The sequence below is a fragment of the Megalops cyprinoides genome, chromosome 10 (genome assembly GCF_013368585.1).
Source record: "Megalops cyprinoides isolate fMegCyp1 chromosome 10, fMegCyp1.pri, whole genome shotgun sequence".
Taxonomy (NCBI): domain Eukaryota; kingdom Metazoa; phylum Chordata; class Actinopteri; order Elopiformes; family Megalopidae; genus Megalops; species Megalops cyprinoides.
Window position 1 is genome coordinate 18,007,798 of NC_050592.1, and position 18,785 is coordinate 18,026,582.

Below are 18,785 nucleotides of genomic sequence, written 5' to 3' on the forward strand. Positions count from 1 at the left end.
AATAGCAGGGTCTTAAGCTTGCGCAGACATCAATATCATCATGTTGCCAACATGGAAGAGGAGGGATCGATGACGGTGTCCTCATTTCACAACAGACAAGGCCAGCTTTGGTCCTTTAAAGTTTCTGCTTCTAAGCACCAGCAGGTCAGTAGTTAAAGGAGTAGTTGAAGTGAAGAACAATGAAATGGCATGTTTCTGAATATATGAGGCCTGTCAATTTAGTGTTTTTGTTGTTGTTCATCTAGGTGTAAACTAGATTTAAGTCTGATCTCAATGGACCCTGACAACTCAGTAACTTCATTTGACAAAAGAGGACAGAGGATTATGGGGTACCGAGGGGCTCAGCAGGCAAGGCTGTTTGCAGGAGGTACCGGGCTATGGCATGGGGTTGTGCAAAGCTGAAGTGGCTGTCTCTCTTGGTAGTGGGACCCGCTGGCTGTGTTCAAGTGTCGGAGGGTTGCATTCAACTTGCCTGAGTGTTCCTGTGTGAGTGCAGAGATTGTCGCAGTGGGAGAAGCCTAGTAAACAACTGTCAATTCCAAAACAGGGTTGCATTAAAAGAGGACTCTCCAATAGAAGGACACATACACAGGCAGCCATTATTATGTTTACTCTCCATGTCGAACCAAAATGGTCAATATCAATATGATGGGATGCCTATGAACCCAGATTTGATTGACTTTGGAGAATACATGGGAGAAATGCATCATATTATCAAGTACTTGTACATGGTTTTGATATGCATTAAAACTAAAAAGGCGCTTTACACCCAGAAGTGTAAAGCGCCTTTTTAGTTTTATGTTTGTGATGAAAAATGTATGAGAACAAGTTACTCTTGGTCAACCTAACATGGTTGTCATGTTTCAAGATATGATTACAACATTGCCAGGCTAGCAACACTCGATGACTAGCGCCATATACATCTATAAATAGCACTGAATTGACCAATGTATATTTGATAGGGATGGGGCAGTAATAATGACTAATGTTCCTTCTGGTAACTTAGTGATGAAAGAGGCCCTCAGTCCTCTGAAATTAAAGGTCAATACTGTACTCTTCAATCACATAATGGCTAATCTGCAACACATGTGAATCTCAATTTAAAGTGCATAACATTCCATTTGAAAACAAATGTTTATGGATGATCATGGATGGAACCTCTGGGTTGACATGAAATCCCCCCTAATGCTCAGAAATGAGCTCTGGTGTCTTTTCCCAGGGAAAACATACAGCAAACATCAGTGTGACTCACGCTCAAGACATCCTGGCAGTGACTGTGCCAAAGGAACCAAGGGAGGTGTCATGGGTCACAGGGTGCTTTATTTCAGAGAGTTGCAAATAAAAACATTGAAATGACTGATCACGTCAAAGAGGACAAGCTAGATGCAAGGAAGGATAGACAGTTCTGCCTTGAAACCATATTCTAATTTTCACCCCAAGAATTTTGTAAAACAATTCCCCCTTTTTCAACCTGCCTTCCAACGCACAAGCCATATACACGTTCACACTCACACACACACACACACACACACACACGCACATGCACACGCACACGCACAGTGACAGAAGCACTTAGGGTGAGTGGTTAGCCACCTTTACTAAGGGAAGATGATCTGCTGCTTCCTTGATTGGCTTTTGCCACATTTTTGGATGACAAAAATGACCCACTGTCAAAATAAACCCACTCAATGCTGACATCACAGACACACCAGACCTAGTATCATCATAGTACGTACAAATAAGCACAGCAATACTAGGATCTGTATATAGATTTATATTTATTACTTTATTTTATTGCTTAGAGTACATTGAATTGAAATTCTGAAATCATACATTTTTAAAATCAACAGGACCTTTGCATTTAAATAGTAAATAAACACAAGAGTTTCCCACCATGTTTGTCCAAACACTTTACATAACATAATCCAGTGACAATGAAAAGCTCTTAAAAAGTTATGTCATGTTTTTTTTTTCATATTTTCCCTTGTAAGAAATAGTTCAAGTATAAAAATTCCCAATAGTGTAAAATAGTTCATCTGATGAAGTTTACAGTAAAAGCACAGCTATCCAAACTAGGCAAAGACGATACATTCTAATGTATAAAGCAGCATTTCATTCTGTTGTTGCTGTAATGCTGTTTTTCTATCTAATAAAGAACAGGTCTGCATTTAAAATGTTTCATAGAAAAGGCAAACTAAAAAATATTTAATGTCATATTCTAAAATTCAAAAGGAAAAAATATATATTTGTACAGTGCACATACAGATTTGTATCTTAAATAAGTCCTAGTCATAATTTTTGGTTGAATATGTTAATGCTTCAAACTATACCTACTTAACTTATATGCCATGAGATGAATACATAATATTAATTTATACAGTACCGCCACTAAGTCCCTTTCCTTAGTGCTCAACATAGTCAAACTTTCAAAATAAATATCTGTTCTCTTAAATAGCTTTACAAATATCATAAGGCACGATAAGAACCACATACTAATATTTAAGCTTCACATTGCCTCTCTCTCTATCCTGCGTTCCCTCCTGCATTTCAGTGAAGAAAAAAGTGAAACAGACCTACAGACCTACAGGTGCGACTTACAGACCGAAAAAAAGTCTCTGTAGTGGTCAGAGGTGGCTCCTGCTCCAGCTCCCGCTCCTGATCCGGGACAGAATTGGAAATGCTGACACCAGCAGTTGGAGTTCGTTCCCAAACGGACGGGGTAGGGGGATTAAAATGTGACAGCTCATCAAAGGAGCACAAGCGATGTGTCCTTTCCAGAGCACTCTGTCTGCGTCACCAATTGTCCCGAGAGTGGCTCCCATCTGATCCCACAGAACCTGCGGAAGGGAGCGAACTGTGCCGTCTGCCCTTTGCTGTTGTTCTTCTGTGTGTGTGTGTGTGTGTGTGTGTGTGTGTGTGTGTGTATGTGCGTATGTATGTGCGTGTGTGTGTGTGTGTGTGTGCGCGCGTGCATGCGCATCAATTGTACTCTGCTCTTCGCTTGTGTCTGAAACCTTTTGTCTTCATGGGTACTTTTGTTCGATGCCCATTGTAGAGAACATTTGTGAAAGAATTCCTTCAGCTTTCTCCTGCAATCATTCTTTATATTCTTTTTTTTTTTGCTTTGCTTTGCATAGATCAAGACAAAAGTAATAGAAGGACATTCAGCATTCGGAAGATAAAAGGTAGTCCTTACATGTGATATGAACGACAACTTTTTTTTTCTTCATACTTATGTCTACTATTCCCTGATCTGGAGAGGTTCTTAAATTCACTGGAAAATACCTGATCATTGGAAAAGAAAAAAACTTCAATGCACGTGTCAAGACAGTACAAAAAGATCTCTAAAATGACAATAAATATTATTAAAGGGTTTCAGAAAGAAAACACACTGGGACACCTCTAATATATGCTCATCAAATAAAACTGTCACCTAAGTTATTCACTGTTACGATAGTGGGATTAAGGCCTTGCCTACTTTAACACCAGTTTTAAGTTGCTTTTTCCTTCAATAAATACAAATAAATTTAAATAAAACAAAAATAATGATAATGATAATAATAATAATAATAATCATAGTAGTAATAAAGTAAATATTCATCTCTTTCCTCATACTGTTCTGCTGATTTAAAAAAAGTTTTCCTCTCTTCTTTGGTAGAATCACTGCAAGTTGGAAAGCCAAGGAATTACAACCTCACTATCACCAACCAACCAAGCACCAGCCGCCTTCCTCGCCGTCATCCCACTGCTAACACCCCGTGTCTCCTTCACATTTGCCCGCCCCCCACACCCCACCTCCCTCCGCTCACAGCATCACGTGGGCGTTCGTTTCCCCGCCCCCATCGCACCCGGCTCCGTCCGACGGCCGCTATTGCATGCGGTCAGCCTGCAGCTGCTGGGGCTGGTACTGACCGAAGGCCGCGGCCGCCGCAGCGGCCGACCCAGGGGCGGCGGTGGCCAGGGGCTGCTGGACAGCGTAGCCGTAGCCGGCGGTGGCCACGTAGCCCGCCGCGGCGGGGGAGGCGGCGTACGGGTACTGCTCGTAGGCGGCGGCGGCGGCGGCCGTGGCGGCGGCGGAGTACTGCGCGTAGGCAGCGCCGGTGTAATCGATGTACGGGGAGCTGGCGGCGGCAGCCGCGGCGGCGGTGGGCTGCACGTGCGGGATCACTACGCTGGGCTGCACGAAGGCCTGCGGGTACACGTAGTGAGCTGGGATCCTGCGGGACAGAGATCAAACCAAGGGGTGTCAGTCACTGCCACTGAGCGATGCAGTGATCAGTTCAGCATCCCACCCACCCCCACCAAAAAAAAAGGAAAAAAAAGCCCACAGCGGCCAATCTCTCAGATACACCATTCACAATAACGTAATGGAAAACACCAATAAAAACTCAATGTAGTTGTTATTAGATACATAGGGTTGCCATAACAGATGCCTATATGTGGGAAAAAATGGACTGCTCAGAATATTGACAGTGTATCTTCATTGTTTTTATTTTTTACTTTTTAAAATATAGCAATCACCAAATCACTGATTTAATACAAACCCTATTAGTAATGGGTTAAAAAAAAAAAAAACTTGAGCCTGCATTTTGTGTTATGGTGCTGTCAACATGAAGATGACGAAAACTGCCCAAATGCGTTAAAAAGACTGCCTGCCTTTAGGCGTATGACATGAACACTAACACTGCTGCACCTTCTTGGGTGTATTATTTAAAAATATATTAATTATTGTGAGTAGTCTGAATTTGGTTCATGCTAACACATTAACATAAGGGACCATATCCATAAAAATTCTTAAAAGTAAAAACTGGCACTCAGTTGAGGGAAAACTCTAATAGTGCCAGTAAACCAGTCACAAAGTAGACTGATTCTTGAAGTCTTTTGGATCTGATGAAGAAACAGCAGAAAGCTGGGAATACCAACAAGGACCTCTTACAATCAGAGTGCCAAGAGGCTGAGAAGAATTGACGATGCAGCTAAACGACTGTAATAAGCTAACAATGTTCATCCACCATCAAGTGCCTTCAGCATCTATGATGATAACAAATTTACCAAATGATATCAATGAATTGGGCAGGATTGTTTGTAAAAGGTTTAATTAGTCATTGACATCAATGATGCACAGAAATAATGCCATTTTTGAAATAGAAGTGGTAACCGCTGCAAAAACTGACAAACATGCAGCTATCCTATTGAAGCTTCATTTGACTGGCCGTAAGTACATATGTTTAATGGATCATTCAAATGGAGACTTTAAATATGTAGTTATGTAACCAATTTTAAGGGGCATTCAAGGAATTTGTTTTACTTATACAACAATCAATCTATATTTTTGTACATGCATGTATATAGGAGACATTAATAGTTATGATTAAATCAGGGACATTAATGGTAATCCAAACACATAAAGAATGGGGAATACTAAACCTGACAAGTTATTAGGTAATGTCACTGCTAAAAAATGCTGCAAAGTTGCAAATTAGTATGCAAGTTCATGTACAGCTGATGGTTTTCCTAGCAATGATGTAAGGAATATTTTGCTCTTCATCCAAGAGTTTGGTTTAATTCCAGATGTAAGTACTCATAATACTTACACGAATATGCTTATAGGTGCACATCGTAGGCAAGAAGGAATTTCAAAGATGCAGTCCATCCTCTACCCTAAGAATTTTTTTTATGAATATGGCCCAAGAAGTCAAACTTAAGCAAGATGATGTAGACCCTAGTATTTGAGATTCAAATCTAGTTTCCTGTTTTTTTTTGTCCTATTTTGATAAACTTTGATCCATTAACCAATCAGAAATCGGAAGCACAGGTCTAAACGGCCACTTTTCAGGCCTGCGCTTCGTGATTGGCTGGCAGGGCCGTGGTTCTGACCTAATCGTGGCAGTAGTTTGCCGAGTCGGCGGAGTCCTGCGGTTGCGGGGGTCAGCTTCACGCCCCGTCACGTGTCTGCCAGTGCGGTTTTATTCCCCCCGGGGGCCCATAGCGAGTCTCGCTCTGAGAGGAGGGGATGAGGCCGCATTGTGGATGTGTCAGTGTCGTTTTGACAGCTGGACAGTTTTCAAAAACAGTTTTGTCAAAGTGGAGGGGCCGGTGGGGGGAGGAACAGCCAGCAAAGAGCCTCGCGCCGGATGGCACAGAGATTTAGGGTGTTTTGATTAAGTAAGCAGCCTGGGACAAAGAGAGCGAGGAACCACAGTGTCACATTTCTGCCATTCAGTACATACATGATTAGGCTCCTGAGCCTCTTTCCAGTCTGAATCGGCATTTCTGATTCTTTAAATAGCTTTTTTTGTTTGTTTGGGTTTTTTTGAAAGGGACAAATCCAAATTAATAGCGAGCTACTACAAGTATCAGATATTTTGTATTCTTCATATAAACTGAAGCATTGCATTTAAGTGCTTTTAGCGAGTCTGAACAGATGTGGATATCTCTGACTCAGTTTGTGAAGGTGTAAAATCTACACTGAAAATCTAAAAAAAAAAAGTGTGGCCCATTCATAATGGAAAAAAAAAAAAAAAAGGTCAGCAGATCAATATGCATTCCGGTTCACAGTCCAAATTTTAAAGTAAAAGTAGACTTAGTGCACTCATCCTACACTATGCCAGAGGACAGACCGAGATTCATCTATAGTGTCAATGTTTGTTAAATCATATATTCACCTAATTCCTTCCATGTAGATGTAGCTGTTACCTATGTGCAGCAATTCCATATAGCCTGTTAAGTATCTATGAAATTTACAGTTGCAGGCTTCCTGCGCATGAAGGATTTTATTTTTGTGGGCTAGTGTCACTTTTAAATAATTAAAGGCATGTTTGATGAATAGAATGCTTCTCCACTGAAAGATGCATTGTAGTCAAATTGGAAATTAGTTCATTGGCTCTGATTGATATAACTGGGGCAAAACAACTGCTACCCCATATATCTCAAAACCAGGTAATTTGAAAGTTAAAAACTTTCCAATCTTCATTGGACGAAATAGAATTCAAATTTGAAAACAAGGCAATTTAGAGAATTCTATCATGGCAACCCTACTTTGTTTGCAGACTCAGCACTCAATTATGTAGTCACTTCTTTGCCACTCCACCCTTCCCCCAATACAAAAAAAGAGCCCAAATAAAATGATAGAAATACAAACACAGGCGTCACAAAAAGTCAACAGTCCAAAGTGTCATCAACACAGCATAACCACTCATTAAAATAAGAAAATGACCCCCCCCTCCCCCCCCCCCCCCCAAAAAAAAATAAAAACCTGCAGTGCAGAACTCACTCTAAAGTCAAAGAAGCTTCTGCAACATCTTACAGAGATGCGTTTAGACAAGGAAGCAGAACCCCCTGCACTTCCTGCTGCTCTCACAAGACAGTTACGGTCACAACACGAGCTTGACCACACAACACATCAACGCAACATTAACACAACACACTACGGCCCGGCAAAGTGTATCTGTCAACATCCATCCCCACACCCACACACATACACACGCACGGGCACGCAAACACAGTTAAAGAGAGATCGCTATACACACAGATGGCACACTATTAATTAAAATTTAGTCCTGAAGAGGTTTCTCTGCAATAGTCAGGCCTCAAATTGCCATCAGGTTTAATTCAGCTGGGACTCTCCTTAAATTCCCCTCCTTAACTACTTTCAATTTAAAATTAAATGTTAGTGTAGGACTGTCTGTCTGTGTATGTGCGATTACAATTGATTTCATCTTCCTCTTGCTGAGGGAATTCAGCATTTCAGACTTTAATGAAACTTTGTACTTCTTATTTTTGTTCACAGCCAATGAAATCCATTTTATTTTAACCAACTACTTTTCCCCTGCAGACAGATCAGAATAGATACAGGACATGAGAAAAGACTGGGATGGAGAGGAGGAGAGGAGCAGGCCTCTGTATCCGGGCAGATTTGCCCCTTTGTACCTTGTCCCCCTTCAGCCGGCTCCAAAACACATACAATGGAACAGGTGTTAGTGTGAAACCTATGGAGCAACTCATTGACACTGACACACACACACACACACACACACACACACACACACACACACACACACACACACACAGACAGATATACACCCTGTTGCCTAGCTCCACACAGTCTTGCTCCCCCTGCCCAGTCTCTGTGACTGACAACAGGGGCTGGGGGCAGGCTATTTTCGCTCCCCCCGTCATCCCAGTAGGGCTTCCAACAGCTGTATAAGGACGAGCTGAGCGGAATGTTCCCGTCCACAAGACACTGCCTGCGAGAGGCGGAATTCCCCTCTGTCGTCTCTCTCTCTCTCTCTCTCTCTCTCTTTCTACTCACTCTCACCAACTCTCATCACCTCCCCTCTTTCTGCCCTTCTACTCCTCTCATTCTCTTCCTCTCTGGTGATTTTACTTAAAAATTAGAAGCACTGTATTTAAATTATTATGTCTCCTGTTGTTTTATTGCAGTTACTTATTTCATAACCTTTACTTTCATGCTTACTACTCTTATTACAATTCAATTCATAAAAGCAACTTGATTATTTTGTGGCGTGTGTTTATTTTGTTATTTCAAAATCCTTGCCTTCCATGTCTCCACGTAAATAATCTAAAGAATTATCACAAACAAAGGGCATATTAACGCATTGATGTTTCATGAATCTCCCTTATGGGGGTCACCGCCTCCATTTGTGACAGTGGCGGACTATACGTCCCAAAAGCAGCAATTTTACCCTCTAGGTGCCAGGCAGACGTTCATGTGCCAGGTTAAAAATACCCCCCCCCCCCCCCTTCCCGTTACCGCACGCTCTTCCCAGCCATGTGGTTTGTTGCTCAAATATAAACACGTTTTCTCTGGCCTGACCCCCGAGCATTCCAGGTTCCGCAAAGTTCAGGGCTAAATAAAGATGCTTTGTAAATCACATGGATACACGGATAACCTCCGGGATAGAGTGGTGACACAGCCTGTGCATACTTCACTGCCCACCTGTTGTTCGCAGACATGTCCGAATCATCCATTATTCAGCGCTGCAGGCCGGGGTTCGGTTTGCCAGCGAATTTGAGAAGCGCGGCCCCGTTAGCGCATTACGACAGCTGCCAACTGACCTTCTGGGCTTTCAGCTTCTTTGCTATTTGGGTATCTACCCACACTTTCTGCACATTTTCAAATACATCACTTCTGGTATTTTCCACCTGTTTATAAAGCGCTGGCAATTGTTTGCGCAGGACAACCCTGCCGGCTGACATTGGCCTTTACACAACTGCCCAATCAGCACTGTCAGCTTTGCGTGGCACAATGGGCCTATTTGTGTTTTAGCATCGAGGACCCATGCAACGAAAGCTGGTAACAGGCTGTGGCATCTTGACTTATTTGTTTGTGCTTGTGTGACAAAAGGAAGATAGCTGCAGCACAGCAGAAAAAAAATAGTAAGCTAGTCTACCACAGAGGAATTAAAATGGAATGAAGAGGAGAAGCAAACAAAAACAAACTGAAGAGTAAAAAAAAAAAATGCCACCCTGTCGACACGCCCCGGCCGCACTCAGTCCTGTTAATACCCTGCATTGTTCCAGCAGAGAGGCCCTGATCCATCACCCAGCCCCCCACCCCCTCTATTCTGCTCTGTATTACCGCCACCTCTTCATCTCTGCTCGCTCTCTCTCACCTCATCTTCTCTTGGTCCAGCTCCCACCCTCACCCAATCTTTTTTCCTCTCTTTTTTCCAGCCCCCCCCCCCCCCCCCCCTCCCAAAAATATCTTTTTCTAAACCTACCCACAAGCACGTGATAGATGCATGCATTGAAGGTCATACATTACAGTGCTTCCACATTTTCAGGCCTTTAGCTCCCTTTGTTTACAACTTTCCATCACGGACTGACAAACACAACTGAGCCTAACATGTAGCATGTAGGGATACAACTGTCAAACTGCTAGGGAGGTTGATATTCACAGAGTGAGAGAGACAGAAAGAGAGTGAGACAGAAATAGGGAGAGAGACAGAGAGGCTCAAAGAGCAGATAAGAATCTATCAATGTAAGTGAGAGAGAAAGCATGAAGTTAATATAAAGGGAAAAAAAAATCAAAAAGAGTGATAAAACAAAAAAGGAAAGAAAAAAACTGCAACATGCAAGCCATGAGTTGAGTTGTTTTGTTTTGGGGGGGTGGGGGGTGGAGGTAAATCAAAAATCACACGCAAACGTGGCAATCACCCCAGCAACAACAAAACATACAAATCTCTTGTTAACCAAAATAATAAAAACAAGCTACAGCACAAAAGCGTAAATTAAAAAAAAAACACCCTTTGCACTCCATGGCAAAGTTAACACTCCTCACCAAAACTGCAAAAGAATAGCCCCCCCAAAAAATCTCAATCCAAATCTTCCCCCATTAAATGAATAAAAGCACACAGTTTAGCTATCCACATCACTTCATAACGATACAAAAGCACACACCGCTCTATTGGCTATTCAAAAAACAACAACAACAAAAAAAATAAAATCAACGTACATGCATCTAATCACCATTTTGAGCTTGTTTGTGTGTGCTTGACTCTACTGGTAAGAATTTTCTGATCTGCGCAAAGCAGACTCTGCTATTCCTCAAACCATCAAGTCACCCCACCAGTTATCCTAACCGTTATCGACCCTGTCAGATCAGAGAGAGATAGATAACATTGAGTCAAGCTGGGAAGAGCTGGAAACAAATGTCGTCTTCCTTCATGAAGACGAATAACAAAAAAGGAAACAAAAATAAACCACACACGTACACTCACACCTCTTAACAGTGAAGTGAAGGTACATTAAGAAAGGGACATCGTCTTAACTCTGGGACTCATGTAAAAACAGAAACAAAACAAACATCTTGTAATACAGGCACAGTACATCTACTCTCCTACCATTTATACACCCGTGCAGACACTTCAATATGGAACAAAGACACAGCAATGTGTGTTCAACTTAAGCGGGTCATTAAATGATAAACAGTCTATAAAACCTAAAATCTTCTCACTACGGTGCACTGTGCAAACATATTGTTGATACAGCATATAAGTATATGATACTGGGTACTTTATGTAACTGCCACACTGTTGAATAAATTCTTACAAAAAAGAAAGTTGCTGCAAAAACTCATTCCTCAAAGACTACAGATGAAAATGGCAAATGATGAATGTCCCAACAATGGATTCCACTTCCTGAGTAAAATACATGGAAAAAGTGGGCAGCTTGTGTTCTGCATGAATGTGACCTATGAAGTTAACTACCAATGGAACATTTCATTCATGCCAGCGACCAGTATAAGTGCCAGGGTGCTTAATGTTCTGAACCTGCTGTATTGCTGCTGCTGCTGGCCAATTTCCAAGTGAAAAATAATAGCTTTCCCTGATCTACGTAGTTGTTGACTTATCCATCTTATGGATAAATTATCCAACATACGACTTATTATGATCTTTTTTTTTGCTAGATGTCTAAATTGATTAATTAAATTCTAAGTTGTCCATAAAAACAAACAGTTGTCCAAAAATGTCATTTGGCAGTGATTGACCCCTCCTCTGCACATACCTCCAAAATTACATGTACCTGTATGACAGTATGACAATTATTAACTTGTTAGTCACTGTATTACTATCATATTAGGGAAGGGTGAGAGTGGGGACTGCCAAGGGCCTCTGAGAGGGGAGAATTGCTGATTGCCGTTTTCTCACAGGCAAATATAATAATTCTTCCCAGTATCATATCCTTACATGGACCAATATACTGAATACTGTACAGCACAATGATCAAAGCATCTCTACTAATACAAAAAGCTTCAAAATAGGTGTTCGTGTTAAATATGCAGCAACACTTACCCATAAGGCCTTTGAATGAATGCAGGGTGAATCTGAGGAACACCAAAGGAGAAGCCTGGAACAAAAAAAGTACCAGAAAATAGTTTTTCCTCCATTATCATTACAGCCATCAAAACATTTGGCACGATTGTAAGTAAGTAAGAGGTAAACAATAAAGACCATCCTTTAGCTCTGTACCAGCTCACCTGAATTAAATGTTGTTTCACAGTTCATGTCATTCAGCGAAGGTAAGGCGACCAGAAATCTTATTTCTTGTTCTTTTATGTCATTAGTAATATACATATGTCTATAATATTACAACAAAAAAATATCGGTTAAGAGCATCTCCCCTCAACATTTCTTGCAGGTGGATCAGTGTGGTTGTGTATGACTGCATACAGACATATTTAATTAATGGAAAGATATGTAGGTCAAATATAGGTCAGTTAGGCGGACATTCTGTGAACAGTCCTCTGAATATAAGCGTTTGGCTGCTGCATTCAACCCTACAGTCTGCAGATTGTGTAAAGATGCAGATTGGTTAGTGATGGCCATTTTATGGCATCTAAGTCATCCAAGCTCTGGAGGGAAAACAACTTATCGTAGCCCACAAAGTGAGGCCACCGTCTCACCTGGCTGCATCACACGGGGCTTCGCCCCCAAGTAGGCCAGGTTCACATTGGCCTTCCTGCCATCGATGATGGGATTGGGGTCCTTGCAGGCTCTCTCTGCAGCGGCCCGGTCAGCCATCGTTACCTGCAAGTCGCAAAGAGAGTCAAGTAACACTCCTGGGCATGACGGGACATTCTCGACTTGGAAAAACACGCCACAACCTCAAAACTGTGGGTATCTGTTAAATCACAAATCCATATTTTTACTTGGTAGAGCATTGCTGAAAATAGAAATCATTTTCTTTTCAGGGAAGGTTGGTCAAAACCAGGATTTAATCTGGCCCATAAGTAGGTGGAAGGGGAAGAGACAAGGAAACAAGTATTAGGAGTAGAGTGTATATTTAGGGGAACAAAGATAGATATACAGGGAGTAAAACAAAAGGAACAAAGGGATGCCGACAGAAAGACATGAGGTGATGGGCAGGCAAGTTGCAAATGTTAGGTTGCCATTTTTTGTTGTCACACTTGAAATTACAAGTCCCGTAGAACGCTACTGCATTGTCATTGAAATCGTCATACTTCCTCGGCTAAAACGGTCAGCTAAAACGAAAATGTACCAAAATAAAAAAATAAATGAATAAATCACACGTTACAACCGCGTGTTTGGTTTGTCCAGTCCACAAGCAACACATGATACTGAATCTGACGTTTAAGGCCTTACCCTCGCTATAAAGTCTTAAAAGTACTGAATCCATGAACTCAAAACACAGACCATTTGAAGTTATCTTATCATATATTAAAAACAACATGGCAAATGCTGTAACAACATGGCCTTGCCTGGTTAACTGAACCATGTTAAAAAAAAAAAAAAGACAGCGACAGACACCCTCTTTTAAAAATTGCAGCAATAGTATAACCCTTCGTTTCTCTCTCAAAACATCAACATACATGTAAAAATTGCTGAAATGAGGCACCGCTTGCAGACGGTCATTATGTACTCATAATATATGGAAATACAGTACTCATGTATAAAATGTCGCTCGCCCTCGATGACAAACTGATTCACCACTAGCTTGGTAATAACTCAAAGGCCAAGTCCACTTATGAAAGTGCCCAAACCTCTGGAAAACGGTAACTATACATATTTTCAAGGCAAAAAAGAAGTCGTCAACTTCACCATCGAAATGTTCACTGGTTTCTCTTTAATGTAAGCGTACTGTTTATCAATATTAAGTATCCAAGGGGAAAACACTGAAATCCTTTCCAGAGGCATACCACCCGTTATTGCACGTTGAAGCTTATAAAGTTGTCAAACTAAACTGAACTAAACTATTTCTCTTCGGTTATATATTTGATTCACTGTTTATTGTTATTTGCGCAATCAATTAACAGAACAATTTCTACCGGTTTAAAATAGTCAATTACGCAAGAACTTGGCTGGTCCAGGTTAGAAAACAACTGGCATATAATGTTTGTTTTCACTCTTTCTCTAGTTTAAACTAGGACGAAGTAGTATGAAGTATGAACAAATAATCCACAAAAACAGTTCGTATGATACTTATACCCTATCATGTGCCACTGCTAACGTTATTAAATAGCGCGTTGGCAATGAGCACCAGCTACAGCAGTGACACGCGGTGATCAACAGAGTAAAAAATAGCCTACTTACGAATCCATAACCCCTGGATTTGCCGGTTTGCCTGTCAGTAATTACGACAGCCTCCTCGATTTCCCCAAACACTTCAAAATATTTCCTGAGACTGGAGTCCGTGGTGTGATAAGGTAGACCCCCCACAAATATCTTTGTATAGGTCGTGTCCTTCTGCGTCGTGTGCATCTTTACCGATTTACTAGTGCAAAAATCAAAGGAACAATAAAAAAATAGTGCAATGTTTCCTTGGTAGCTATCGATAGATAACTTGTTATGAATTGTATTCAGTTAAATACAATTAAGCTGATAATGGCGAAAAGGCAGATGCATAAAAATAACCGTTTTGTTAAAAAACGTAAAAAGTAAGACCCGAGGTAGATTTTCTCGTCGCGGGGCGAAAACTAAGCGGATTCTCAAAAAACAAAACAAGTGTTCACAACTCTTCTCCCTCGTGGATCTGCTGTAACCAACTGTTGAGCGTGTGATTCATTCCTCTAAATGCAATCGCGTTAACTCCACCCAGCTCGCACAAAGGGAGGGACTGGGAGCGAATTCCTACACGCCCACCGCCCGCTGCAACCACAAACGCCGGGAAGATAATGACACCGTCGACCCAGCAGGCTTTCTAGACGGTCCGCAGCGTGCCCGGTGTAGGGCCGTATCCAAGCTGCAGGGCTTCGGATGAGTTTGTAAATGCTGTCCAATTTGAAATAAACAAAAACAGACGTGCGCCATTTGTTAACACCTAAGACAGGGATGGCCAACATGGCATAGAGAGGGAGACATAATGTGCCAATGACATTGCCAAAGGGCCTCAGTAAAATGGTTCTACATTTTGATATGCAATAAATTTGTGATGATGATGACAACTGTCAAAAGTTTTATTACCCATCTAATTATTAATTTGTGTATGAAGTCTGTCATTTTAGTTGAGGTGAAGGAACAGCTATTTTGCCAAACATACATGCCATTGTGCTCTCCATGTTTCTGGTGAGATGAAAGACATAACCAGAACTAAGACTATTTTGTCTATACTCTAATAGCATTTACTCATATTTTATGTGATTAAATGCTATTAGATTTAATCACATCAAATATGTTTAAATGCTATTAGAGTACTGATTCAATTCAATGAATAAATGTTATACTCAAATAGCATTAACCGAGTTCCTGCTGGAGGTCACCGTCACTTAAGGGGCCACACATTAAGCTCTTTAGGGCTGCATAAGGCCCTTGGGCCTCAGGTTGGGAAACCCTGCTGTACAACATTGAAGCAGGTAGTACACCGCATTTGCAATGAAGCAGCTGAGGAAATTAGGAAATTTTGAAAACTGCTTTTGGCACATGCAGTTAGGCAGATGCTCCAGTGGCTGGCAAATACTGTTTTTTTTGTTGTTGTTGTTGTCTTTTAAAATTCCCAAAAATATTGTAAATTATGTAGGTTGTTTTTATCTGATTAATCTGCTAAATAATGTGAAAGCCAGCAGAAACTTTTTTTTTTACTTTGTTAACCTAACTAATATTAGCCAGCTAAAGTTACGGTAGCCCAATACCTAGTAGAACATACAAACAAGCCCTGAGATGAAATATGCAAAAGTCTCTGCAGAAATTGAGGGGAATATCATGTCATGACAACAGTGCCTTTATTGTTGTATTGCAGTCTGTTGTATTGTTGTACTTGTACACTGTTGTACTTGTATTGCTGTATTGCTGTATTACAAGTAGAATCCTTTAAAAGCCAAAGACATGACAACACCAATGTTTCACAGATATTGGTGAAGTGGAGCTGCTTCTAGTTTGGCTCCATACTAAAACAAGCTACACTGAATGCCTGACTTATTTTGTGTGAAAGGTGAAGAAGCCAATGAGGGTGACAAACACATTTTATGCAATGCTACTCTAGGCTCCTATGCTTTTTGCAAAGGGTAGAGTGCAGTATAACAGACAGGGAACTGGGCTTGTAACCAGTAGGTTAAAGGGTCACCTGGTGAGTAAATGGTGTAAATTAATAGTAAAATGTTGCACTGGATAACGGTGTCTTCTAAGCAACTAAGAAATGATATAAACTCAGCTGTCATTGTAGGGGGTGACTGTAGTCAATATTGTATAATCCAGCATATGTAAAAATGCAAAAAAGGCCTTCCCTCACTGGTGCTGGACAGATCAATCATTCTGTAGCCTTGTATGTTTGGTCTACATGATAACACTGAAGTAAGGGGTTTCTGTTGGGACCTGCAGTATTTTTATCCATTGAATTTAAACTGTAAATTGATGCAATTACCTGCAACCCATGCTGTTTTTTTAACAGGTGGACTTGGGAGATTGATGTGGTAGCTAAACTACACAGCTACACTAGCAGACAATTCACGTACACCTCACTCTCCCGTGAGTGTAAATGTCTCTTGTCACATCGTTGTGCACACTCTACTTCCAGTGCAAGTCACGCTGGGAGATGCAGCTGCCCAAGTAACGGTAGGTAAATAAAAGAGAGCGATGACCACAATGTGAGGGTGAGGACAGTAATTCAGATTCCACACGTCCTGCCACAGACCCACCAATGAAGCACACCTGTCGGGTCGAACTCGCATAACCCCTGAGGTCATCAGGATCAGCTCACATGCACATACACAAACAAGGCTGCCACCTCACACCTTGTGAAATTAGAGAAGTATCAATTATCACATAATTAGGCATCAACCATAGTTAAAGTTAAATTTCTAAAGTATTTTAACCAATTCCATTTTTCTAAAGATGTTTAGAGTTTGAGTTACCTCTGTAATTATTTTAATAATTATTACAAGGGTTATGTTTATTGACCTGTAATTGGTGCTTTGTAAATCCTCTTATAGCATAAATTACACCAGAGGACGTTCCTTATATATTCTCTTCATCTCAACAAGGGATCTGGGACCTGTAGTTCCTAATCCTAACCCTAAAACCCTAACCTTAAAACCCTAAAACCCAACCCTAACAACCCTAAAACCCTAAAATCCTAAAACCCTAACCCTAAAGCCCTATCTCTAACCCTAAAACACTAAATTCCTAAAACCCTAACCCTAACACTAACAATCCTGACAACCCTAACAATCCCAACCCTAACCCTAAAACCCTAAAACCCTAAAACCCCAACCCAAACCCTAAAACCCTAACTGTAAAACCCTAACCATAATCCTAGCCCTAATCCTAAAATTCCAACCCATATTTCATAGTCTTCTCCTTTTCTGGACAAACATGTTTCAAACTCACTTTCCATTTCATGTGACCATGAGAAACAGTTCTGAATGTTATTCAAGTGCAGTCTGACAAATTAATTTTGCCACTTTGTGTGGCTTGCCTTCTTCCTTTGTAAGCTGGCCATGAATACAATGATCATGTTGACACTTCATAACCCAGTTTGTCAGTTTTTTTAGGAAATCGCCAACTGTTACCTTTGGATTTACAGTTGCCTCCCGAGCCACTTGTCTCACAGCTGATGAAGGTCAGATATACATGCATCCTCTTCCTAGCAAGGCTTTGCGTTTCTTAATAATGGACACTACTGTGGAAAGTGGTACATTTAGCTTTTTGTGAATTCCTTTACAGCCATCCTCTAACTTGTGAAGATCAATGACCATTTACCAGCACTTTTCCAAGACCTCTCAGACCTTAACTTTCATAATGCACACTACCAATGTATCTGTTCTCCTTTTGCATCACAGGGAGACAGAAAGCCTTTGGGTGCCTCTATATAGCCATTTGAACCTCCACTGACATTCCAATAAGCAGAACGTTGATGCGTATTTGGTCAGTTACATCTCATTTTTAAGGTTACTGACATGTGAAGAAATGTAACCCATGTTTTCTGAATTAAAATTCTTGACAAGCAAACTAAATCAGCTCTCTTCAAAGCTATTAAAATTAAAATATAACCTTTCCAATTTTTAAGCAAAAATAGATGATCCAATACATAGTTTTTAGCTGTCCTTAGCTTAGCTTTGGAATAGTTGTTAAGTGTGTATGGGGGGAGGGGGGGGGGGGGGGGGTTGTGAGGATGCCTTGTCATGCATTCCTACCAGCACACACACACATTAACCGAGACATTAATTAGCTTGGATTGCCCCAGCACAATGCAGCTGAAACAGGAGCAGAGGGATCCGCTTACAACATCCCAACTGCTAGGGGCCAGCTCCTTGTGTGTCCCCCATGCATCTTTAACGAGGAAACAGCCTGACTGCACGGCAACTGCCCACCACACACATGCAGGCAAAGCAGCTGTGACACAGGCAAACACATACAGACATATGGGTGACATAGGATGTCTTTTCAGATGAAGCAGCGTGTGTATTTGTCCCTTCAGTGTATGTTGAGGAATCATTTGGGATTTACTGATCAATACAATTATCCTATTATACTGCAGATATGCCTTTCAGAAGCCAGTGTGATTTTTTTGCCCACTAGCTTTTGTAGCTTCTTTCACCTGCTGTGTGGGTTCCCATTATGAAAAGTCCTAAAACCTGAAGTGTACCAGAGTTATTTTTATTTTTTTAACGTGACCTACATTTCCCCATAATTCTGACTCAATTGTGGGCCAGTAAAATTTTGCAAGAAAAACATTACATAAGAGAAAGGTTTTGCAGTTTCCTTAGTCCCCCATGAATGTACTCTTTATGAAAGGGAGATATTCACAAATTTCGATCTTATGCTAAAAATGCTAAACGAAGATGAGGTGTAAGATTTTGGGCACTACAA

The 18,785-nt window shown here is 41.1% G+C and overlaps 1 protein-coding gene across 1 annotated transcript; it reads right to left on the reverse strand.

Annotated features, from left to right (window-relative positions):
• Window positions 1–1,759: 1,759 nt before the first annotated feature.
• rbm24b (RNA binding motif protein 24b) lies at window positions 1,760–14,529 on the reverse strand. The gene is made up of 4 exons (XM_036538916.1): window positions 14,076–14,529; window positions 12,428–12,551; window positions 11,817–11,871; window positions 1,760–4,217 (listed from the first exon to the last, which is right to left on the reverse strand). The coding sequence occupies exons 1-4, from the start codon at window positions 14,241–14,243 to the stop codon at window positions 3,869–3,871; spliced, it is 696 nt and encodes a 231-aa protein (XP_036394809.1). The 5' UTR covers window positions 14,244–14,529; the 3' UTR covers window positions 1,760–3,868.
• Between the last annotated feature and the right edge of the window lie 4,256 nt (window positions 14,530–18,785).